The 26,836-nt window shown below is 29.1% G+C and overlaps 1 protein-coding gene across 2 annotated transcripts in view; it reads left to right on the forward strand.

Annotated features, from left to right (window-relative positions):
* Nucleotides 1–19: 19 nt before the first annotated feature.
* LOC116773910 (atrial natriuretic peptide receptor 1) overlaps nt 20–26,836 on the forward strand; it is a 71,402-nt gene continuing 44,585 nt past the window's right edge. Inside the window, exons 1-4 of one of the 2 annotated variants that reach the window (XM_032666487.2) lie at nt 20–238; nt 2,184–2,373; nt 19,201–19,384; nt 20,528–20,733. In XM_032666487.2, the coding sequence (XP_032522378.1) occupies nt 56–238; nt 2,184–2,373; nt 19,201–19,384; nt 20,528–20,733 (763 nt within the window). In that variant the 5' untranslated portion in view covers nt 20–55. Of the gene's footprint in view, nt 239–2,183; nt 2,374–19,200; nt 19,385–20,527; nt 20,734–26,836 lie in introns of those variants that run through there. The other variant, XM_061523818.1, reaches the window with a different exon arrangement.

The raw sequence follows: 26,836 nt of genomic DNA on the forward strand, positions 1-26,836 counted from the left end.
TGATGTGATTCAAAATAAATATGTAGTTCAGTGGACAGTTTTCGTTATCAGTAAAATGGGGTGGTGGGTGGTATTAGTGGTGGTGGTACCGTTGGTATGTGTGAACTGCCAGAACTGTCGGGGAGAGGAGCCGCGGGAAAGAGGCTGTGAAAACGTTTGCGATAAATATGGGAACTGCAAAATACGAGCTGCCCTTCTCTTACCAAAGAATACGACTTACGACGCTTGTTTACCAGTTGTAAGTATAATTTTTGCTCTTTTAAGGATGCTTTTTTTTAAGTAAACATTTTCTACTACACGTTTATGTGAATTCTATACGTTTATGTGAATTCTATACATTTAATTTCATATTAAAATCTACAGACACTAAACTATTTGATAATTTATAATAGATGACTCGTTTTTGTTTTGTATTCTCAAGAAAAACTGTTAAATGATTGTGTTAGGTTTTGTAATTATTTATATCGAAAACCTAAACGAGAATTTCAAGGTCTCGTCTTTGACGAGACCTTGAAAATAGATTTCGCCAATTATTGACATATTTTGGTAAACTTTTTAATAAATTAATTGAAATAATAAGTTTTAAACTAAAGTTATTAGGTTTATTTCAATGTAATCCTGGTAATTTTTTATCCAAAAGATTGTTTTAGTTTGATAAATATTTTATAGTGAAAGTAAACCGACAATCGCATGACATCATATACTATGGATAGACTTTTAAAATTAAAATAATGGACTAGTATAGTTCCCGACTAGGCATCAGGCACTGGGCTTGAATATAAATCTAACATTTCGTCTAATAGTTTGACTCTCCATACCAAAATGTTGTTCATTAGTAAGCTGAACTGTGAACCGCAAAAGGAAAAATCGTTGCTTTTTGAATATTTTTTTAACGAGTCTGAAAATGTCACTAACATTGACGTGAGGTGCCGCGTATTTTGCATTCGTTCTCCAACACGTAAGCTTGCACTATTTTTTGGCAACATAAATGTGTATTTTATAAAAAGTTGTTTATAATGTTCACTTTTGTATGCTTTATATAATTTTTCATTTCTTTTTACAAACTTTTTATGCTTTTCATGTCAATAAGGTGACAATAAAGCAAATATTTAATTCTAAAGGGAAAGGTTTATCGTCGGACGCGTACATTTTTCACATAAGGAATATCGCCGATTTGGGGTTTTTTTCTAGATAAAATTGTACACTTGATTTTTGAACACTTCCATGTTTTAGCTTTTTCGGAAAACTTCAGGAGAGTGATCATACTCCATTCCGCACTTAAGTGGAAAGATGGAACCGTTTAGAAATTCATATTCCTTCTGTAAAAATATTTTCCAGACGTGGATACCATCCAATACCTAGGTTACGATCAAATAATTCTTCTAAACATTATACAAAATATAGAACATGCAGAAGATCTCACGTCCCTAACGTTCTAGTCCGTCACATATATGTAAGGGTTCAAGGTTCTTTCAAAGATTTTGATTGTCAACTATCTACTATTTGGTATTGGAGAGCAGCAGATCAGAGCAGATGAAAGTACTCCATGTCCCGATGGCTCTGCAACTCTCTCGATTTCGTTAGCAACAACAAGGGTCCTGGTGTGACGTACTGCTCGGCTCAGTACTGCCAGCTTTTTGGAAGATAATAAAGCTTTACTTTCCGAATGCTTTTTTACATTACTTCCCTGATACTTATGGGAATGTTGTAGAATTTTGGGGTTACACAAAATGTGATTTTCAGGGGTAAATGCGCAAATTTGTACCTTCTTGCGGTTGAAGTGAATTAGGTTAAAAGAACTCTATCAGGAGACCTGATTCGAGAAATTCTCAATTTCAGATACAAGTTTGCTTGGTCAGCATCGTCTGTACTATACATTCATAATACATTAATAATATAATAATGTATAATTGTGATATGTTTTGGCAGTAGTTTATGGAAAATTAAAATAAAATTTAAGCTAGAACTGGTTGGAAAACCTATGAGTCGCTGTCCAATTTTCGACGTGGTCGTTCTTTCTGCACCTATTTACTTTTAATGGTTACTTTTCTGATCGCTAGCTACACAGCAAGATAGAATTTAGGGATTATAGTTCAGGCACACTTACTGCTTAAAGTTACTGCTTTTAATTTATAGTTTTTATTATGGAAATTAATTATTTATTTTCATCCACTTATTTATAGGTTGAACCAGTGCTGCAATTGGCATTGCAACATGAAGCTGTGCGTGATGCATTCCCATCATGGTTGGATTTCGAATGGCTGACTTATGATGTCACAGATTGTGACGCTGCTTACGCTGTCATATCAGCAATCGATGCTTATAATGATTGCACACATGTGTTCTTCGGACCATCTTGTGATTACGCACTCGGTGAGTAAATTGAAAAATAAGAATTAACTTAACCACGGCATTTCTACTGCGTTTTCATCAATTGAATTTTTAAGAGAATCTTTATATGTCTTTTAAATCCTTATATCTGTGCATTATTTTCTTAACTTTTTCGTGAAATTTCATGACTATATTTTATTTAAGAGGTGTTCTTTCTAAATGAAGTATCATTATCTGACGTGAACTTCAATTTGTTTACACAAAGAAACTTATGAAGACTCAGGTAAAAAATAAGTATAGTGTAACAAATTTAAGTACAGTTCTTATTGTTGTTGTTAACTTTTTTCTCTTTTTTAATTTTTGATTGCTTTGAACATTTTCTTATATTAAAGATTCCGATTCATATGTGTATTGCTATCATAAAGTCACATTATTCTTCTCATATATCTTTGATGGACGGACAGTTATCCGTAACATTATCTTATATGTATGGATGATATAACGTCTATTTATAAAAGTTATAACAGAGTAAATTTATTAACAAGTATGTTTTATATGTGCTATTTATTAATTCCTATCAAGAAAATCATACTTTTGTGCTGCTATTAGATGTAATGCAGATAAAACATAATATTGTATAACTCTATATCGAACTTGCCAAGAATCTAATGAGACCGTGGAAAGATTTTATCGTCTCCGTCATAATATGGCTTCCTACTTACATCAGACATACAATTAGCCTATTCCTTTAGATACTAGGTTTTGCCAATGGCTTAGTCCAAACAGTACTTTTCTATTACTCCAAAATACGAGATCCTACTACCATTATTGTTACAAATTAACAGCGATTGTATTAATGGAAATTGGCATTTTGTTTGAGATTTTTAATAAAAAAATCATTAGTGATTGATTTCGTTTTGTTATTGTATACTAAAAAAAAATACTTTTGACCCCATATGAGGTAGGAGAGTATTTTTTTATAAGCCTAAGCCAGCTAAAATACGTTAACACCGTTTTTAGACATAGCACAATGCATTTTCAACAAATATTATATTATTTATGTCCAAAAAACTTTTTGGAAACATCGTATCATAATATAAATGCATTACATTATAAAATATTGATTCATTACATTATAACATGTTGATTTTACTGCCAACGCTCAATGAGGAATATTTAAAAACACAAAAGACAAAATGACTTTACCAGTTAATTTTGTTTTAATTACTAAAATGAACGGAGATTATATAAAACAAATAATGTATCTAAGTTTAATGGAATATAAATATTGCAATTTGATGTACGCCTTAGGTTTTTCATATATTTTAAATAAATCTCCCGATTTAACGTGTGAATGTCTTTGTTTGACAATACGATCAGAAAGCCTTTTAAATTTGGGAAGGGACATTAAAATAATCATCTTTAAAGACACAAAAGATGTCATGACATATTTTATAGCAAAGAGAACAGTATAGTATGAATTAAAGAGCTGTTTCTATTTTGCTAATATTACAAAACTAAGATGTAAATTTCAGCGATTCTTGTTATATTGACGTTTTTCTTATGAATTATGTCTAATATATTTTTGGTTTCTTGGTCTCTTTGAGATTGCAATCTGTATGCTGTTAAATTTATTTTTATGTATATATGGTTTTATTGAAATATAACTTAATTAGTTTGGCGTAGGAAATAAAAATAATATTAGTTTTATTTCAATTAATACTCGCGAAAGTCATAGATCTCATTGTATTGTTGGATTATCGGAAGTACTATTTATATAATCTGCATTATTATTTCAAATATTAAATTCACTTTCATGGAAAAATGGACTTTAATTTTAATATAACACTAGGATAGATTTGCTATAATAATATTTTTATAATTATAAAAATATAAAAATATTGCTTTAGCAAATTTATCGTAGTGTTTTCCATCGTTTATAAAAACTATATATTTATTAGATATATAATCAGGAATTAAGTACAAAATTGATATTAATTTGTCATTTTATTAAGAGTTTAATAACAAAACTAAAGCAATATATTTTGTCTGAAATTCAAAGTGCTGTATTTACACTGATAAAAACGACCGCACTCAGGTTCAACTAGTTTACGTAGTAAGTTGTTTACATCATAATGAAGAACAAATATCAACAAGGGGACAACTCAAACTAACACAAAATGCTTCAGTACACTTTGTTCGTCTATAAAACATATTATTAATAAATGAACCGTTATTCTTTACAAATTCTGTTGCATTTATATTAAAATCTTACCCAATTCTTATAAAAACCTGGCTATTAATTCAGATAATAATATATTTTTAGGCAGTTAAATGAATAGAACTCGCGAAAGTCTTAGATCTCATTATTTTTAGGCATCCTTAATGTAATAACAATATAAAAGCAAATTTTGTTGATATATCTATAAGATTATAAAATTATCGTTGATAAAGGACCAACCCGCGATACAAATGTTTTATATTTAAAGTATATTATATAAAAAATAATTCGTACCATAAGATTATCTTGTAATATTAAAAGCCTATTTCCCTCTAGATGTACCACATATTATATATTAACTAATACGGAGTCCCAAAACAGCGGCCCAGTTATTTTATGCACCCTCACGATATGCGAGTTAAATAAATGGTTTTAGAAGATGAAGACAGAGATAAATCGATGTTATCCTAAATTTTAGAAGCTCGTTTTTTATTGTAGTTTTTTATTCAGAATATAAATGATCGCGGGAAATATAAAACTGTTTCCAATGTTTGTAATACGTTTAAGAATAGCTAAATGTCTACTGTAAAAAGACCATTACGTTCAAGCATTTGAACTATTTATTTTTTATTATATTTCTACGTAATCTCATTTTGTCTCATTGTTTCCGGTTAGTAAGATTTTTAATTGAAAACTTTAAAAACAATGAAAAAGATTTTTAAGCGTCGCATGCGATCCACCTGCGACTCGCGCGTTATAGGGCTTTATTTTGGATTGAGGTTCGGAATTGGGATAAATGTAGCCGATGTCCTTCTCCTGAAGAGGTAGGAGGCGAATGATCTGATTGACCAGTGGTGGCATGCGCGTGAGCTGCTCGCTGTACTGGATAGTACTTGAACATTACAACATTACTTTATTACTAAAATAAAAGAATTTTTGAAAAATAAATGTAGTCTAAGTTACTCCTTATTACATACGCTATCCGCCAATAAAAGTTCCTTCAAAATCGGTCCAGCCATTTTAGAAATTAGCCGGAACAAACAGTCAGACAGGCACACAGTGAAAAATTAAAATTAAAGTATTTGAAGTAGGCTTTTCAATAAAACAAAACAAGTATTAAAGAAATTATCAGATATATCATCATCATTGATAAACGATACTACACATTTTCATAAGGTGTAATTATTTAAATTGTATTTTAGTACGAAAATAAAAAAAATAAATAGTGTGTCGCTTATTCAACAAAAAAATCTAAGTATTTTTTATCTCTCATTTACAAATAACAACCTAATATGTTTTAGATTTTAGAATACACTATGACTCTGCAGATATGATTTTTATGAAAGTTCAATGAGTGTTTCTTATGATTAAAAAATTATTAGATAATAATTAGTAATTGTGTTGAATTTCCAAATAATTTGGATATTTTATTATATTAAATAAAAATTACGCCATCAAAGAGACTGATTTTATCTTTGTTAAAATGTCTTCTGTTGTTCTTACATAACAATTAAATTTATCATCAATTTAATATTGAATTTCCTTTTCATTCGTTACTTTTCATCGTGATTTCGAAGTATTATTTGTATGAAAATATATATATCAGTTTATTTTTATCATTAAATACTATTAGATCAAGAAATAAGTAAATGTACATAGAATAATTTGATATCAAAATAATGACCTAAGAATCTAATGCTTTGTGAAAGATAATTGAAAATATCTAGCATATATGTTGAAGTAGGAAGTACTATCGTTTTTAAAATTATGACGTCAGCATAACTGACGTCACTGATGACTTTATTCTTGAATGTCGTCAGGATCTCAGACCCCTGAAGGTATAGACGGTTTGACGACGGTTTTACTTCGAAGAGGTCCGTACGCTGCAACAGCTCCAGCGAGACTCGCAATCTGTACTCCCGCCTCTATTTATACCAACATTGTTTTGACTACACTTGCACAGATGTCTACGCAGGTGGTTATGCGGGTGACACTTGATAATTTCAACTACCCTCAATTATTAGTTATTCAAATAATAACAATTGCGCCGATATAAACATAGAAAATAGAAGAGAGAATAGAAAGTTAATTTCATGTTATAAGTGAATTTATCTTTTTTTTCGGTCCCTATAATTTTTTTGATGATGTCTCTATGTTTTCCAAAAATCTCATGAATGTTGAATAACGTATTTAGATGTGTTAGTTTGCGTTTTAGGAGAGAACTTTTAACACAACGTATCATAGCTAATGCTAACAGTGACAACAAAATATTATACAAATGTTTAGATTAAATAATAAAATAAAATAATAAAATAAACGAGAGTAGGATAACACTAAACCATTCCTACAATATATCTTTCAACGGACTAAATATAAAAGGGCACACTTATTACAGTAAAAGAATTCAAGAAATTAAATAGAGAAAATTTTAAAGAATGAACGCTATAAAAATAAAATACAATAATTCTCAACGTAACATAACTTCGTACAAAAATAATGTGGCTTTATTACTCATAACACTGTGAGGCGTAAATTCTATTCGCCATGAAGAAAAGTGATATTTTACGAGTTATACTTTATTTATGACCAAATTGTTACTTTATTTATTACTTACGTTCCGACTTACTTACTTACTTACTTTACAAATTACGAATAATTCCGAGTTAATGGTTTTTTTTTTAAATTTTCTTGATGACCTTGACCTTTAACAAAAATGAACCGTATTTATACCATATAAAATACATTTACAATATAAAAACATAAAACCTTATTAAATATAAGCAGCTTTGGTTCGAGTAGAATTAAAACTGAAATTGAATTCAACAGGTCTGAGGTTCCACATAAAATATAAACGTCGCTGTTATGCTACGAAACAGCTGTAACATCATTAATGAAAATTTGAACCTCTCGTGTAATTTTTGTCATGATTAAAACTGGCATATTTCGTTTACCAAAATCATTGTGCGAAAAATCTCTAAAATATTTTCGTTTATCCTTTTTTTTCAACAGTTCCAACATAAAATAGATTTTCCAAAACAACGCTTTGTTTTACTATTGTAACACAGGTAAAAGTGAGGTAACCGGAAATAAGATAAACTCTGAAGAATCTTTTGTGATCAAAGAAAGATGTGAAAGCGAATTATTTGAAAGGAAAAAAAATTTGATCCGTCAACAATAAGTAAAGTTCCCTATGAAATAAGTTAGCGACATTGTTGATTTCATTACAATAGAATTAATCGGATTTCAAAAAAGGATTATTATATCAAAATAATGTTATGTAGGCATAACTTTCTCATTTCGGAATGAGGTTAGATTATGGAAGGATACCAAATTTTATTATTATAATATGATTATAAAACAAACTATACAATATATATATATATATATATCGTAACAACAAAGAAACAGATATTTATTTACTTATCTATTATTTATTGTACCCCGTGATCAGTGATGCGATCGGTAAATGTTTTCGTCTTTCAGGCTCGTTGAGCTTGAAGAGTCGACAAGATTTAGTAGAATTTATTCGGTTGTATACATAATTTAACTCAGTTCCCCGGAGTTCTTTTAATGTATAGAAGAAGTTGATGTTTCAAACTTGGCTAATACCCAAATGTCAATAATGTGCAAATGACTTCACAAAGTTGACATTCTCAGACAGACAGACAGATAGTGTTTATATGTATTTTTCTCATATAATCCTTGTACACGAACTTTTGATCATTCTGCTTTATATTCGTTTGAGTTGTCCTTTAAATTTAATTAGCAAAAACAGTGGTGCCTTTTTTACGAACCATAGACTTATTCGTTTCGAGCTTTCTTTTCGATGTCTATAGTTTGTTTTGGAGGTTAAAGATTTTTTTATATAACATTTTATTAAAACTACAAACATGTTATATATTAAAAATAAATAAAAAATTATTACTTAATAATATTATCGTAATTGGCATATATAATAAAGCATGAAAATTAACTATTTACAAATTCATGTCTGATATTCATCTATTTAATATTGTAAGTTCCCTAAAACTATCACTGTGACAATTCTAGCAATACAATGCCATACACATTCAAATCTAGCGAAATATATTTTAATTATAAATTTAGATTAATTGAATGAGAATAAGACAAATATTAATTTTTCATATATAAACAGTAAACAATGTTTTAATGTTAACTTTTCGTTGTTTGGTTTATAATATTTAGTTTAGAAATAGCAAATGGTAAGACAATCAAGTCACACGTTTTAAAATAAACAATGTTTTCCGAAAATATCTGCTTAAACAGTTGCAAATAACGTGGTCAAAAGTAACTTAATTTTCTGTACAAGCTAAAAGCTTGTAAGTGGTTTTAATGTAACCTTCATGTTTGTTTTAAAAGTGAGAATAAAGTCAAAGATTTTGAGTGCTTCGTTACTCTTAATATGCCTGATATTGCAATCAACTAATCTGATATGCAAGTAGGTTCATATAACCAATGGGAGGAAGTTTATCGTTTTGTATTTCATAATCTATTAACTTCTAACATAACAATATTTATTAAAATACAAAAAAATATATTTGTTTAAAATATTTAATAGTCTTTTTGAAAAAATACCAATTCAATTAATATTGTCCTTTTGAAATTTTCAAACACACATTTTATATTATCTAAAATTTTAAAAAGACAAATGCCAGCATCCCTCCTGCGCCTTTCTTTTCTATATAATAAAAATATTTATTGACTCCCATTGTAAAAGTTTAGAGAGGTGTGTGCTCTTAAAAAAATATTTTTCTTGGTTCTTAATTAATGCAATACATTAAACAGAAGCAAAGTAAGTAGATAATAATTTAAATACATTTTTACGAAATTTCCGTTATATTATATACATTTTTGTTACTTAATTAATTTTTTTTTGACAAGCAAAAATAATATTCTTGTATATAAACCCTTCACTGCCTAAGAACATATATTAATTTTTTTTCTTGATTAAACTCGTCGTTATAATTTAATCACGCTATAATCAAATGGTATTCGACAAGAATACTTTAAATTAATATGCAATTTGACAAAAGGGACTTTGTTACTATGGAATTTAATGTTAATAATTGAATTGCCTTAATGTAAACATAAAAAAATATTATCAAGAAGCTACATGCGAATGGAAAATAACGTCATTAATTATTTTATATTATTTTTTTCTGATTCTATTAATTTATACTTGTTTGCCGAAATCAAAAAGTTTTCGTACAAATAACTTGATCATCTAATGGCAAAACAATGTGTTTATCAAAATAAAAATGGGATGTCATTTAAAATGTAAATCTCATGAAGGAAGTTACTGACGATGCTACAAAATTATAAAATAAGAAGCCCAATTTGTGCTTTATTGTTTTACATAATTCTTATAGTAAAATTGTTGAAAGAGTCTAAATTTTCGTAGATAATTTTGATATTGAACACTTAATTAAATAATTATAGATACATGTATATATATATATATCGGCGCTATCAGAATTAATGACGGATGCAACAAAAATATAAATTGAGGCTGTCATCAATTATTATAAAAACTTATTAGTATTCATATTATTGTTAAAAGTAAAACGAAATCAAAGACTGTTTAAAAGGAGATGAGAAACATGTTTGAATTCTGGTACAAATACGACGTCTGGACGCACGACAGCAGAGTTCAGTGAGTGCGGACCAATGAGGAATGTGACTATGAAGAATCTTCGAGAAATACAAGAACATTTAGAAAAATTGAAGTTTCATTTTAAAATATCATGGAATATACTGGTAAAGGTGACATTAGTGACGTCAGTGACTCTAGCGTCTCTCTCTCTCTCTTTAAGCAACGAATTTGTATTAAATCCGATATATACATATTTACGAGACAGTCACGTAAGGAAATAGCCTGATATAGCTTTAGGTGACATGTCGCTCCATGTTATGTTGCATTAAATAGTACAGTACTCGTGTATTTAATATAAGGAGCAAACATCGACATGAAATGCTTAGTCTTAGTGCAGAAGACATTTAAATAACGAGTCGCGTATTTTTTCAAAATGCTGGAAATTTGGTATCGAAGTGGCATAATGATATGTTCAAAGAAGGTTTATCCCCTGCCCAAATAATAAAAGAAGGGTTGGATGGTGTTTATATGGAGGCCGTTTGTAGAAGTGCTCACCCCCGAAACGATTGCTCTTGTCGAAGAGGATAACTGCCTCTCATCGAAGAGGAGAACTGCCAACGAGAAAGAGAAGATTGTCGTTTGAAAATTAAAGATATTGCAGTTAGACTTGCGCTCTCTAAAAGCACCGTTTATCGGTAATATAAATGAATAACCTCACATGAAAAAAGTGATTGCAATATGGATACCGAAACTGCTTCCAACGGTAAAGAGACAGCAAACAGTGCGTTGCGATGCGGAGTTTTTGGATCTTTGTATCGAAAATTTAAAGATTGTGATCGAGGGGATAGTGACTGGTGATGAAACTATGATCTGGTATTATGATCCAAAGCGTAAGCGCGAGTCAATGGAATGTCGTAATAAAGGTGAAAAGGGTCCTAGAAAGGCAAAGGTGCAACAATTGACTAAAAACCTGATGTGCACAATCTTTTGGGATTTTAAATGCAAAAGGATGGTGGATTTTAAACAATGTAATACAATACTTTCAAAAGTGATAGTATTCATGGTGAATGTATTGAAAAAAAAATTGGGTTTCGTTTCATTTCCTTCAATATTTAACAGTTTGGTAAATTCATTATGGGACCACCTATGTAGTTATTGTTTAACTTTGCTGACGATATTCTTTCAATATTTTTTAAGTGCAGAAGAAGAAAGATGAGAATGCCATAGGCTGTGGCTGCATCCTCTTATGACTTGAGTGAAATTATAGTTTGAAAGGCAAAACATCTTTTACATAAACCAATCAATATCAATGTGTTTTAATGACAAAGATTTTTTATTTTAAATCTAGCATATAGTTCCATGTTTAATAAATATTAAAAGCCTAGTTATATATTTTTTTTAATTTTGTATACAACTTTTAAATGTTCAATTTAAAATGCAATAAGAGATTGCGATCAAGTAATTTCAGAGTGAAAATATTTTTATAACAATGATTTAGTTTTTCATAGAACTTGTTAAACGTATGCCTTTGGGAAATTTAACAAAATCCATTTAATTATTCCCGTTTAAAGTTTTTTTACTACAAAATCCCCTGAGTTGCAATTGACTATGCTTTTTTTATGATAGTTTAACATAAAGAAAATAAACTATACAATGAATTGAAAGAGGCGTAAAATAATTTGATTAAAATTTTCACAAATTCTTATATTAGATGATAATTAGTTAAAAGATCTATTCGATTTTTCATTTTCTACACAAAAAACAATCAGAATATAAGAGAGAAAATCATCTTAAATATTACATTTATTCATATATTAAAATATTTACAACGAGCAAAACTATAAAATCTTTTACGTAAATTAATATTGATGCTTTCAATAGCACGGACTTCAGATACCTTATTAATAATTCCTTTTTAATACCAGGAGAGTTACTTCGTCGAACTCGAAGCTTTTAAAGTTTACGTTATTTAAATGTTTATGACTTTAGAAAATTTTTATTGAATTTTATTTTTACGTTTCATAAAACGCGTTTATTGAATTTAAGTTATCGTATTGACATGGGCGCGATGAAAGTGTCTCTATTTAGCACGCAAACTGGAGAGTAATGAAAAGTTTGTAGTCGGGATAAAATCACTTAATCTCTGAAAGCAAAAACCTTTGGAAACTTGAATTGAAATGTTACTTTTCAGTTGTAACGAGAAGTCTATTTACATAAATTTAACTTAAAGAACTTATTTATTGCAAAAGATAACCTATTTTTATTCTTAATCCACCGCATTTGTAACGGTTGATTGGTTTAAGGCTTTAAAATCTCATTTTATAATGTATCTACGTTGCTTATTTCAGCGGCGTTGTCATTTCTAATGTCTGATTCGATATTTTCATTCCCATGATCTATTTTAAAACATTAATATGTGTTCATTATTAGTGGATTATAACAACCGTTAAAATTCCTTTAATAAATAAATTCGTAAACCGAGACTGGCAATATAAAACTTGAAAAAAATACACATTAAAAAACGGGGGAAATTATGTTAATTGCGTCATTCTATAATGATTCACCAATTGATTATTCAATAATAATCAGTACTTTTACTGAAGTAATATTTTAAAGCTATTAACTTTAAGAGAATCGGAACTAAAATGAAAGAGCGCTACAATGCACTGATAAAATACCACATTATATTATATATATATATATATATTAATTGCAATTAATGTGTATTCGAATTTAAAAGATTATGGAAGTATATTATTGATCAAAGCATCCTCGAAGCTACTGAGAATCCTGTTCAATTTCAATATTTTGTTTACTTTATCGTAAATCATTAAAGACGTTCGCAGCGATTGATTAATAACAAAACTATATTTTAGTGTCAGTAAATTAAATTATAGCAATATCCAAGATGCTATTAGTCTATTTTATACATATTTTAAGTCTTTGTTTATTGACAAAATAACAAAATTTTAAACTGTTTCGTTATTGTCAAGATGAAGTAAATTTCTTTTTAAATAGCTATAATACTTATAGATTTGCTTCGTTGGTAAATATTGTAGCTGTAGGGATTTTTGGATTATAAGAACCATTGGTAATATAATTGAAATAGAACTATTAATTTCGGATTTACTACGCGACTTTTTTTTGCGATCCAGATTGGTTCACCAACTTATAATCTGGTCAAATTTCTTTTAAAGATATCATCACCACCCCGGGGTCTCACAAAATTATTTGTGAGGGATTCCTACCATTTTAATAATGATATAGTAACCTGTAAAATTGACAAACAATGACCCTATGGTCAGTTTTGATGTAGAGTCCTTATCCTAATGGTGTAGTGGTGATGTAGAGTCCTTATCCTAATGGTGTAGTGGTGATGTAGAGTCCTTATCCTAGTCCTTAAACTAGTGTTTACCTATTTTTGACGGCAACGATATTGTAAGAGATTAATATAGACCTACAAAGTGGGATCATCAGTTTTCTCCTGAATTCATTAAGACATTTCAAAATAATTTAGTTAGCCTACTAATTGATAATGCTTTATTATGCATAGACTTTATGTAAGGTTAGAAAAGTCAACTAAAATAACTGGATTTTAAAACAGTTATAAATGAGACAAAACCTTTCAGCATTCCATGTATTAATCGCGCGGGTGCCGGGTCCATAGCCTTGCAGGGAGAAGAGCTTTAACAGTGCCAGGGACTTGCTACCCAAGTATAGGTTTAATGGGCCCTTATCTAACACTTAAATATATTGGAATCACACTTGTATGTTAACTATAGTATTACATCTTAATGTTATATATGCAGGGTATCTAATTTCATATTTAAATAACGTACGTAAATACTGTAATGTGAGATAGATGAGTGGAAAACCGCTAACGCTTCGTATGCAGTGTGAGGGTACAAACTTGTAGTTAGCATACTAAACTGATTGTTGTAAGAGATGTAATTTTTTTTTCTATTATTGAGGCATATTAACGTCGTCGGGGGTATGTTGTTTTTGAAATTATAAAATACGCGAAGTAATCAGAAAAATATTAGTTATATTAAAATGAATACTCGCGAAAGTCTCATGTAGATATCATTAAGTATAAGATAGCCCCACTTCTAATAAGACTATAAAATAGTTGGAATTGTGTGTATGCCAATTTAATTCTACGAATGTTCTTGGGATTGATCATAATTTGTTGTGAACCAAAGTTTCAATATTTTAAAATTTAAAATAAAACGTTGTGACGAGTGAACTATGAGGCCTCAATGGAGAAGGAAGTACTTCCATTTGTTACATGTTGTTTATATAAATCCATCGGATGCATCGCAAACCACGTCCGAGTTATTTGCAGGCTGCGGGGTTAGTGACAAAACTGTATCAATCCACTTCATGCAAATTGGGAAGGTAAAAGCTTGAAAGGTGGGCCCCTCATGAATTGAATGGATCAAATCCACAAACGAGATTAGACTACTGAGTTACATTAAAAATCTAACAATTTAAGTTTTTTAATTTCGATTTTGTGAACTGACTGAAGGCAACGAAAAAAACAAAGATGGAAAAAATATAGGGATTACGGGTGTAGAAATACAAATGGAATTGGAAATAGAAATTCCTAAACAAAGGGGGGATATTTGAGTGCAACAAAACGCTAGTTTGGACCTAATATTAATTTGTAAATTTTTATAATATTCCGACAAAGTCAAAACTCTAGATATTATATTATTTATTATTTTCTCATAACCGTTGCCTTTTTATAAATATTTTCATAAATATCGACTTCTTCAATGGGATGTAAAATCATTTAGAATCATATATATTTTTCGACTATTAATCTTAACTTCTATAAATTCAGGTATTTTTATCAAGCAAACCTAACGAGCGTTTTTCTAGAGGTATCATGATATTATTATTTTTTATGCTTTCGTGTTAGCCCTGCGGCTTTGCAAGTTTCACCGGATGAGTGGGCGAGAATCGAGATGGCCACGGAAATTGATTATCAAACGAGAAGCAGTCATAATATCTTTGAAATTAAATCACTACCGTTATACAGAAATCGGATACCTTTCTGCTGCTCCTCTTTCAGAATTCTAGCAGTAATAGCATCAATAAAAGTACTTCTGTATTAAAAATTAGTAAAAAAATATTTTTTTAAGTATTCATTAAAAAAAGATAATTAAAGATGAAGGGCGCTCCACAACTTTTTATAGGTTAATTATACTAGGCTCATAAGAAAAGGAGTGTCATAACACTGACAGTTACCTCCCGTATTATTTTGTACCTTTGAGTACCATATACAATTTTTTTTGATGAAAGGGAGGGAACTTAAAAAATGTCATTATATTTTGTCATCGTTTACTGAGTTTAATTAATCTCACCCTTTCATACGATACATATGATGATAATTTTTTTGCAGACTTTCATTTACTTTTTTCACATTTTTTCCCCCTTAATTTATTGATAATGTTTTACGTACGTTTGATAGAAGATTATTATTTTTTTGTACATGCGTATCGTAACTCTTCAATAAATATTTTTATTGACGTGTAAAATTCGTGCATCTTCGAAACTTTGTTACATAGGTATGGTTATTACCGTTATTACTTCTTGAAAAAGAAAATGAATGAACTGTGGAAGTATTATAAAAACCTTATGATTATTTTCTTTCGAGATAACGTATTTAACTGTAACTGGAAAAGAAGAAAGCAATACACAAATCAGAAAATAGCCCTTTCATTTTATTAACAACGCAAAACAATTTGATACTCAATTTACCCAAGACTTGGAAAGTAACGAGAAAGTTAATTTTAACTTAAATTTGAATACTTTTAATCTTTTCATTTCTTAAAAATGATTTAAAATAACAAAGTTTTGTTATTAAGTCCATTCTTTTCACAAATATAATTTATTTAATAGTAATATTGGAATTGTATGTGTAAAGTGTATACTTAAAAAGTAATGATTACCTAAATATATATACGCACGTAAATAATGAATTTCTATGTGTAACACTTTTTTTTAAATTTCGACTTGATAGTGCTTGCCTATCATTCCACCTGGTAGGCGGAAATGAAATACATGATGAACGTACTATCTCAGTAACAACTTATTTACCATTTGCATGAAGAAATCCAAATTACAACTCAAAGAAAACACAAACGCAGGCAAACTATCACAAACCTATTCTGTGCGCCTTAGGAAGGAGGAGGCGTATAGCGTTTTTCGGATGCGATGAAGTTATACAACGAAAATATGGGGGTCCACCGTGCGTCTAGTTGTCCGATGATACAAGAATTAAGAGTGCAATTATTGCGCACACTCTCCAAAGCGTAACTTAACTGTGCTTTAGGCTGAATGTATTATATTTACCCAAATTGTGGTCATCTATGAGGGCTGGTCATGTCTCTTAACGTAGTCCAAGACAGTAAGGTGACATTTGGCAGCTCCTGTCCAGATGTGATAGCAATATTCAAAACCCGAAATGACCTGTGCTTTGTGTAAACAAAAAAGTACAGTCGCACTTTTACAAGGCCGCCGAGTTTACTCGCAGCTGCCTTAGCTTTGGACCCAATGAACCGTCTAAATTCAACGTTTACCTGAATCAAAACTTTATAATTAATAGTGGTTGGAGTATTTCAAGGAAAGATAATGAAAAGTTTTAACTAAGATGAACGGACTGCTCTTAGCTGTGAAAAGAAACGCTTTCATTTTGTGGTGTTGAATTTTACAAGTCATGTAAGCGAGGCGGTACTAAATTGATGTTGTCAAGACGGGGTTGATTTTTGGCGAAAATAAAAGAGACCATTATTGCTTTCTCCTTTAACGTATGAGTATATTGTCCCTTCAGGTTCAGTAAGAGGAAATATTAAAAATTTACAGAACTTTGTCTCGACTGCTCTGTAGAGAGACCAGAAAGCTGTTCTTTCTTCAACGTTCAACGACAAGTTTTGTGTTATAATGCTTAATACCATGAAGACAAGCCTTTTTTTGTATACCGAGGAGTGTGCTCAACACATATCAAACCCTGCGGGGACAGGATGTTGATTATGTGGGAATGGTTAAGGAAAACCGCCTCAGAAGGGTTTTGCTTGTGCGGGGTAAATTGTTCTAAAGAATAGCATTTTGCTTTAGTGGAACCTTTGGAACCTAGATAATCTAACAAAGTGATAATTTTAGCTTATTTTAGTAACAAAACAAAATATCAGAACGTTTTAAAAACAAATAAAATTACTTGATGCAGCAATCCCATTCTTTAAATATAAAACATAATTGAATCTCTAATAGTTTCTACAACTATCAAAATGTTTTGCAAATATTTTCTATGTTCAACTTTTCAACGGAACCTGCGATAGCATTAGTAATTTTCACAGATTTTTTTCCAACAACAATAAGAAAAACGGACATCCGATTTATCATCCGTGCTTTCCATTTTAATTTTACATTGCGTATAAATCATTTACTTGCAAAAAATCTTTGAATTCAGTATACAATTACAATTAAATATAGTTTCATTTGCGAGAGCTGACTCTTTTACACGAGTTTAAGTTTTGAACACCAAGCGGCAGCACTGGTACTAACTATTAACGTTTTAGCAATAAGAAAAAAACAAACACATTAATATAAATTATATAAGGTGGCAACCGGAGGTTCCAGGAAAACTATAAAATTACTTATGTGTATATTATAATAAAAATTACATATTAAAACTTATAACCTATACCTAAGACTTCATTTTGCCACGATGTTAGGATAGCAATGCCATTCGATTGCTTTTGTGGTATAATTCCATAAGGAATCTTGTGGTTCACACGGCTGGGCGTTCATTCCGCTGAGTCAGCAACGTTGCTCGTAAAATTATATCTTATCCATACAACGATGTTGCCCCGGCGATGTTGATTTATTTTTTAATATGTTGCCCGTACGTAACATATTCGTTTATCCACTAATATGATTAGAATTTCAATTACATCTGAACGTATCTTTCTAATTGTTCAAAAGCGTTGCTTATATTATGTACGAGTAAATTATATTCACCTAAAAGAAGACTGTACCGCGATTCAGAATTTGCGTTTATCAACCCCGCCATCTAGCGACGTTTGGCGACAATGAGAAAAATACGAATTAAGAATATGATATATAATTATAATAAACTTAAAGGTATTTCAATGGAAGTTTATTTAAAATTGCTACTTTATGTCTTCTCCTTATTTCTTCATTAAAACTGTCACTTTATTATACATACAATAGTGCTGGATATTTAAGTTTTAGACACAAAAGTATGTTATTTTGTTGCTATAAAAACAATTATATATCTCATAATAAATAGGGCTACTTAAACTCCGCTGTTATATTTCTGTACAATATTTTATTCCTATTTTCACTTTAAGAAAGGGATTTTTATCTTTTACTACAGGTATATCGGAAGGGTAAAGAAAACTCTCAATTTTTCATTGTTCTTTCAAAATATAATTAAATTATCCGGTAATTTTGTTGGGCACGGCTTCCTATCTTAATTGAGTTTACTTTGCAATCAAATTTCCACTACCGATGGTATTATGTTTCTAATTAGCCGGATTTTAACCTTATTTTGAAAGGAGCAACGATACTATTATAAAGATTACAGTATTTAGGTAGATTAACCATGTGTTAGATGTTAAAATCTTTTGATATTTTTCTTACAAATATACCAAAACAACAAACTCGTTACGTTTATTCTCTGTGTTTAAAGTAATTATTTAAGTCGCAAAATTAATTTTAACGGCAATTCCATCAAATGACAGCCAAGTTTTAACAGGATATATTCTATGGCATATATTACGGGTTGCATTACAAAAATAAATAATATTTAGAGTTTGAAAGTGGACATATAGCGTGACTTAAAATTAACAAATGATTAAAAAAAGCGACGCCGTTATCAAACAATAGTTTAAAATGTAGCATTTTGCTAAAATGCGACATACAGTGTAAATATTGTAAAAAAAAATTATATTATAGAATTGGTTAACATTAAATTTTATGCAGAAATATTTTTTACTTGTTCCAGCATCTGTGGCAAGGATAGCTAAGTTCCTCGGCAACACTGGCACACCAATCGTAACGACTGGCGGATTTACATTCGATTTTGTAAAACCGAAGCAGACTTGCCAAGATGAGTTCTATATGATGGTGAGAGCTGGACCGTTGGGCTTCAAAGACTTGGCTTACTTCCTCATTGATATCATGAGACAGTGAGTATATGTGAATCGTTTTACTACAGCTTCTGGGCACTGGCACGCCAATCACGGTTGAGGAAATTCACGATTAAGGACTTTTCCAATTAGTTTTAATTATAATAACATAGATGTCGCTTCATGGTTCATGGCCATTTTAATAACACAATCAATCATAACAAGATTTTGATTTAAATTGGATATTTGTAGCTTTTGGTAATAAATGTAACTGTACTTATATTCATTATGACTTGTTTTTGGTTTTGACTGACGGCTTAATGATTGGCATTCAAAATATTTACGATAAAATAATGCTATTTAGTTTATAATATATGCATCAATAAAAATGAATGATAATAATATAATATTTGTATTTTAGTCAGCGTTTCAAATTATTTTTTTATTTATCAGTTTTACAAAATTAATTAATTAACTCTGTGTTTAAATATTGAAAAGTTTAATTAATTTAAATTCACTATAGACAACTATTTCAACCAACACTAATTGTTATTTGTAGAGTTCATTAATGTTAACATATATATTTGTGTTAATAATTATGTTATTTGTCTAAATGAAAATACTGAGAGATTTATTAATAAAACAATCATTAAATAAAAAGCTAATAATATTCTATTCGCAATAAATCTCAATAAAACATACTGACAAAACTTTATAGTAATTAGTAAAGTTATTTAAATATACGTGTAAAAGACGTTATATTACATTAATTTATTGTGGTATATTATTTTAAGAAGTCTTTTGAGGCTAAACTAAGTTTCTTCAGGTTCAATCTTTCGGTGTAGTATTTTTTTTTTAAATCTTTCAGTGTAGTATAAAAATTGATATTATTCATCTTATTAATTTAATTCATATACATAATATTGGCCACTTAAAAGATTTCAGTATTAATGCTATCAATCCATAAGCCTGTTTGTAAAAATATATTATTTTGTAATTGTTACTGCAGTTTAAAATTTAACGATTAATATGAAATTATACGAAAAATACCTTTGGTGTGTTCTAACCACATAAAAAAAAATTAATTAGTAATATATAATAAATGATATAATATACAACGTCATTAGTATAGTGAGGTTTTTTTGCACAGTTTTTTGCACGTTGTGGCTTGGCACTAACGCTGTTGATTTTTACGCCATCTAGTTACGCTTGGCGGCAACTGGTGCTTATAAACGAACCTGACGCACAAATGGACGTCGCTGGCAAATCAACTTGCCACCTCATGATGAAGACATTCGCCAATTTTTTAAAAATAGAAGATATAATTTACATTCCCTGGGACACCACGTCAGATGGCGGCCTAAATTACACTGAAAATTTGAAGTTATACGTTGGATTTAAATATTCAAGTAAGTTTTAAAACCAAGTAAGTTTTAGTTTGATGTTCAATAGAGTTAAGAACAAGGTAAGTGGTTGTCGATTATTATTTTATTATTTATATTAAATTATTATAAATGTATAACTTATAATATTATTAAAAATGGCAAATACCTAACAATTCATTATTAACTTTCATCTGCATGTTTGATCTTTTCGCCACGAGATGTCGCTCTTAGTTGGTAGTTGTGACGATAGATGTCTCTGTTTCATGTTTCGTTACTCAATAAATACTACAAAAGATGGCACTGGTCGTTCTTAGGTTCATCCCTACTATTTAGTACTAGATGTGGCTAAGCATAATTTCGTTTCAACAGATATGATTGGGGTCGAACAATACTTTTATACGATACACATAGTTATACAACTCTAGTAGGTTGGAGGGGAGGTTTTCTTCTAGCGAGTACGATCCATGATTACATGATATTTGAAGGAATTGATGTTTTCGGTCGGGAAATCCAGCCTCAGCAGACTTACGAGGACCTATTACTCCAAAATGTTGGGAATAATTACGCCAGTGAGTCCGTTTGGGGATAATTTAATTCAGGCTTTCTAATGGGATTCGGGATTAAATTTAGGATTTGAGCACAGCACCTTTTGATGTTTTTTCACTTGGTTTGATGCACGAGCTTTTTTTAATAAATTCGAAATAACGAATTGACGAAGGGTTAATCTACAAGTCAAAGTGATTTTTAACTGATAAATTGATTAAAATTATATTACTATTAATCGAGCCGTTTAACTTGGGCAAATCAAAGAATCCTTCTCTTTTCTATTCTCTACATTGATTTTGATACGATTTCTGATTGCCATATCATTCAGTTATTATCTAATATTTCTCTTGTACATAAAAAACTTGTTCTATGTAAGAGTGAACGATGAGCGATGTGAATTAATTTTAGAATTAAAATCATAATTTCAAAAAAAAAAAAAAATTACAATCGAGTTATAATCTAATAAATTTCTTTGTCATTAACAAATAATTTGCTTCGAAAGCAAATCTTCATATCTTTTAGGAAACCGCAACTTTTATCAGTTTTATATATGTTTTTTATTTTGGTTCAGATCAATGTAATGATTTTTTTTGTATTTATCTATCAGAATCGAATAAGTTGCTCTTAGTTATTTCTTAAACTTTTGCTATGACATATTACGCACATAGATATCTTAATATATCTTTGAAATCTCGTAGTATGACCACGTATTGGGAAATCCCATTGGGTGTGAATTATTCTGGGAAGCCTTATTTCTCGTTAAAGTTTCAGATTTATCAAAAATTATACGATGCTGTTTCATATTTTTTTTGTCTACATTTTTAGTCATTTATAAAATCTTTTAATTTTTTTACACAATATTTGTGAATAACATGTTACTAAACGAGTCTAAATTAAAAGAGTCTTTATATTTTTTGAATTGCAGACTGTATTTTTATTGAATATGCATTTAATTATGTTGTCACAATGCAATATTAGCTGTTTTTACTCTTAAAATAATACGAGTATTCGTTCAATGTTATTTAATAAGAGCTGAGTAGTTAAAATATTAATAACAAAATTCTCGTGAAAGGACAAACGGACTGGATCTGATTTGCACGTGAAAGTGTCTTTATAAACTGGATTTTGATTTTGATTTTCGAAATTAAAATAGGCAGACTTATCGACCGGTTTGGCTTCGTAGTGCTGTGTTAAATATAGAGAATGGTATTTCTTATTTTGAATGGGAAACTGATATTTTTTTTTATAAAACAACAGCAACTCGTTTTCTGTCAATTAAATCATAAAATGGCGCCATATTATGACATAAAAATAATTTTTATTATTATTATTATTTGTATTTCTATAATTTTGTGCAATTGTACATATATATTTGGAACACGACAGAGTATCACCAACCGTTTTATTTACAAAATATAATAAATTGAGATTTTATTATTTAGTGTTTAGTTCAGATCTTTGAAATTTAATTCGAAAATAAACATTCTATTTCCACAGTTTGCGGACTGCTTCTTTTTATTTATGTTTAGAAAGCTTTTAATCTGAACAATTTCTAAAACAAATCTTTCACCGGACCATAATTTATTTGCTTATCAACCAAGTGTCTTAACACTTAAGAGATGTGCAGACTTAAATAAGAAAGCAGAAATAGTTGAGTTATTGCCAAATCAACAATTTGATTTTGGAAGAGTTTTTTAACTGCTTTATTTATAGCACCCTCAAAAAAAAAAAAATTTAACTGTTTTATTTATAACTACATATATTTCCAAGTTTATTAATTTCTGTAAAATTATTAAAATAAGTAAGGCCTTGTAAATTGATGTTTAAGATCTTTTAAAATATAAATTAATAATATCATACAAAATAAAAATTTAAAGGCTAATGTTTAAAAACTAAATTTTAGTTTTACTTTTTGTTATATGGATCGCTGAAGAATTGAAAGTGAAAAAACGTGTCGGTTTGATAACGAAATCATTTATAGAAAAATGGGAAGGGTAATGGTGGCTATTGTCTTGAAAATTATTTAATATTGTCATCATTTACCGAAGTACTTTCGTTTTGTAGATTTAAGGAATATATATATATATATATATATATTCCATATTATCATTAAGTTTCAGCAAAGTAATATGTCACTTATATCAGTAAATGCCTAATTGAGTTACATACACAGCCACACATCTTGTTATTTGGTCACATATATTTGTATAAAAATATTTCTATTTAATCAATAGCAATGATTCAAATTATTAAAATATTACAATAGTTACAAAAAAATTAACGTTGAGATATAGTCGGATAGTTTAAAAGCTTTCAGAACGATGAGGAATTATGATAACACACTTACGAGACAGTATTATAGATTTAAAATATCGAGAAGAAAGATAAAATGGGAAAAAAATTTCAAGAAACTTGACGTTTCTGCCAAGCCAAAATTTATATATCAGCCAAATGACGTCATTCAGCTCGTTAAGAAACAATTATAGGTTAGTCTCTCTGTCGCATGTCTTCCGTAACATCGTTTGAAACAAGGGTTTCATTCAAATGCTGTTGGCGTTGACAGCACTGAGAGCACTTTACAAGTGTGTAAAGTTAATTTATTAGAGGCGTATTTTGAAAATGCTTTTGACATGTCAGAGGACCCTTCACAATTACGTATATAAAATGATTTGCCTTGCGCTTAGGGACAGTAAATTTTATATGGGACTAGAATATGTAGAGTTGAATTTAAATTTAATATTCTGAAGCCGGTGTTCGCTTTGGAGTCTCGAATGGCTCTCGCAGCGATCAAGTGTGGTATGAAATTCAGCAGAGAGAATTATTGTGTTAAACGTAGCTTAAAAGCTTTTTCATTTAAATATGAAATAATAAAAGTTTTATTCGTTTATTTTAACTAGTTCCGGCGGGAGTTTTAATCACGTAATTTTTTAATAGTAATCGATGACTTTGAATTTATTTGTAACATTTCTGTACTAGATATGACAGAAAAATAAATAAGTTTTTTATGTTGGCAGACATAAACCTTGTGAAATTAATGTTTGGAGCAAGTGTTGAACTGCGTTTGATCTATATACGATCAAATTAAGTTTACTTGTTCTGTAATCGTTAGATATATTTCCATTAATGATAATAAATTAGGAAGTACGCTATGATGCTAGTGATCTCAAGAGGATTTATGTTTTATATTTTGAGTTACAATATTACAATCTTCATATTAGGTGCAATGAATTTCTTTTAAAAGACATGTATGTAATATTAAAATCATTTTTTTTATTAAGTTTTTTTTGTCTGTTCATTAAGTTCTAAATAATAATTATTAGATAATATCGTATGCTATGTTTTCTTTAATAAACGCTCAAAAGCCATAAAATTGTAAAGCTGATTCTGTTTACTAGCTATAATCGTTAAACACGAGATGGGACAGAGATCTCACTGAGATGTGTTTTAAACATTCCTTCTCCTAATGTCTCCGAATCCTTATAACTCCTGCGAGTAACGTCTATAAATTTTGCAATTAATCGCAATATTAGCTTAACTTTGAGGATTACACGTTAAATGCCAGCGAAGTCGGAAAGTCTGTCTTGTCAGCCAAATTATTTTAAAATAACATTCGTTTTGATTTTCTATTAAAATATTGGAATTAATTATTGGTGTATTTCTATTTTTAGTACTTTTTCTTTTATAATATGCTCTTATAGTAATTTTATTTAAGTTTTGATAAACTAATCATCTGATTAATTGTATCGTTTTCCGACAAAAAGTTTTTATTTGGTTTCTCTAATTAGTACAAAATTTTTAATTTTAAAACAATATCATATGTTACTTAAAACCTAAATATATTTAATATGGAATAATAAAAAATATATTAATGTAATTATCCGTGCTAATTACAATATAGTAATACTAGTGTGTATAGTAAGAAAAATTGATTTTGGGCGAACTTGGATTGAGAATAATTTAAATGGGTAGATTAAAAAATATATAATATTAGCTGCAAATTAAATGATTATTATTTAAAGATGTTTGTATGTGGTAGTTTGTAGTTTTCTGGTTTTATTTTAAAAAAGGTTCTCAAAATACATAAAATCTAATATAATTTAAAAAAATGTCGTCATATTTGTTTGTTTAATTATCAATGTAAATCAAATTAAAAATGAATCTAAGTACTTTTTTTGTTATTAAACTGTGGCAAATTATTTGCAAGTCACTTAGTAACTTTAAATATTCAGACAAACCCGCACCATAAGGCTAGTATCGGAACATTGAAATGAGCAAACTTTATTAATTCAATACGACACTTATTTATTACAATGTAAAAGATATCATCGGAGGCTTTCTTAGAAACAGGAAACGGAAACGTAATGACAACATTACCGTTCTTGTTTTATAATGAATACACATATGAATTTCTGTATATCTTTATGAAAGTCTTTTTGAATAAGTACATTTTTATATCATGCAACGTTCACAATAGACACTGATTGTTTTCAAATTTTCCTATGAAGACACTTATACCTTTGATCAGCGCCGACAGTTCATAGATTACACTTACATTTTAACCTCGTGTTCACAGTATTTACTGACGTGGAATAATAACAATCAAGAAACGAAAATATATATTTTTTTTATACGGATGTACCTGTAATAATTATATACATCTTTCCTATATTTTTAATTTAATATTATAATAAAATTAATAGTTAAAACAATTTAATAAAAATATTTTGCTATCGCGACCGTATTAAAAATATATTAATTATGTAGAATATTTTTTTCAATTTATTATACTTTCATGTGCCTATATTTTTTCAAGGAATACGAAAGGAAATTTTAACGAAACATTTACTTGATTTGACTTTCGGAAATTAACATATGTATCTTTAATTAGCAATCTTATTTTTTGTCATCTATGAAATTAATTAAAATTTTTCCGAAACCCTTTTATTTTATTTCAATTTAAATAAAATAGAAGCAAAAAAAAAAAACAAACACAAATTAAATTATTACATAATTTTAATGTTAGATTAAGAAAACTTTAAATGTCATGGTATTCTTGTAACAGATAAAAAGTAAAATAATATATATATATATAATAATTTAAATAACTGCATATAAATGCTAATGATATTATTTTAGGAACAAATATATATATATATAAACAATCATATTATTTTATTCTGCTCTCACTTTACTTATAATAGAAATGATAATACATTATTAAGAGCAACAATTATATTTTGATTTAAGCTATTACGTATTATAAATATAATATTTATTCCGTAAGTAAAAAAAAAATGGCCATGAAAACGAGTCAGCTATATTTTATTGTCTAATCAACTCACCTAGCTAATATAGTCACTGTGTAAAATCAAAGGGCAAAGGACGCGAGATCACATTAACGAGTTCAGACAACTAAAGTCTGTTTTGTTTCTAATTATTTTATATTGAATAACATTAAACATAAAAATACTTGCAAATCGAGCATTAGTGTATACTTTTATTTCGATACCATAAAATTTTATCGTATTTTTCGGCAAATCTGATAGAATTTATGAAAATATTTGTAAGTTACTTATATTTA

The sequence above is a fragment of the Danaus plexippus genome, chromosome 20 (genome assembly GCF_018135715.1).
Source record: "Danaus plexippus chromosome 20, MEX_DaPlex, whole genome shotgun sequence".
Taxonomy (NCBI): domain Eukaryota; kingdom Metazoa; phylum Arthropoda; class Insecta; order Lepidoptera; family Nymphalidae; genus Danaus; species Danaus plexippus.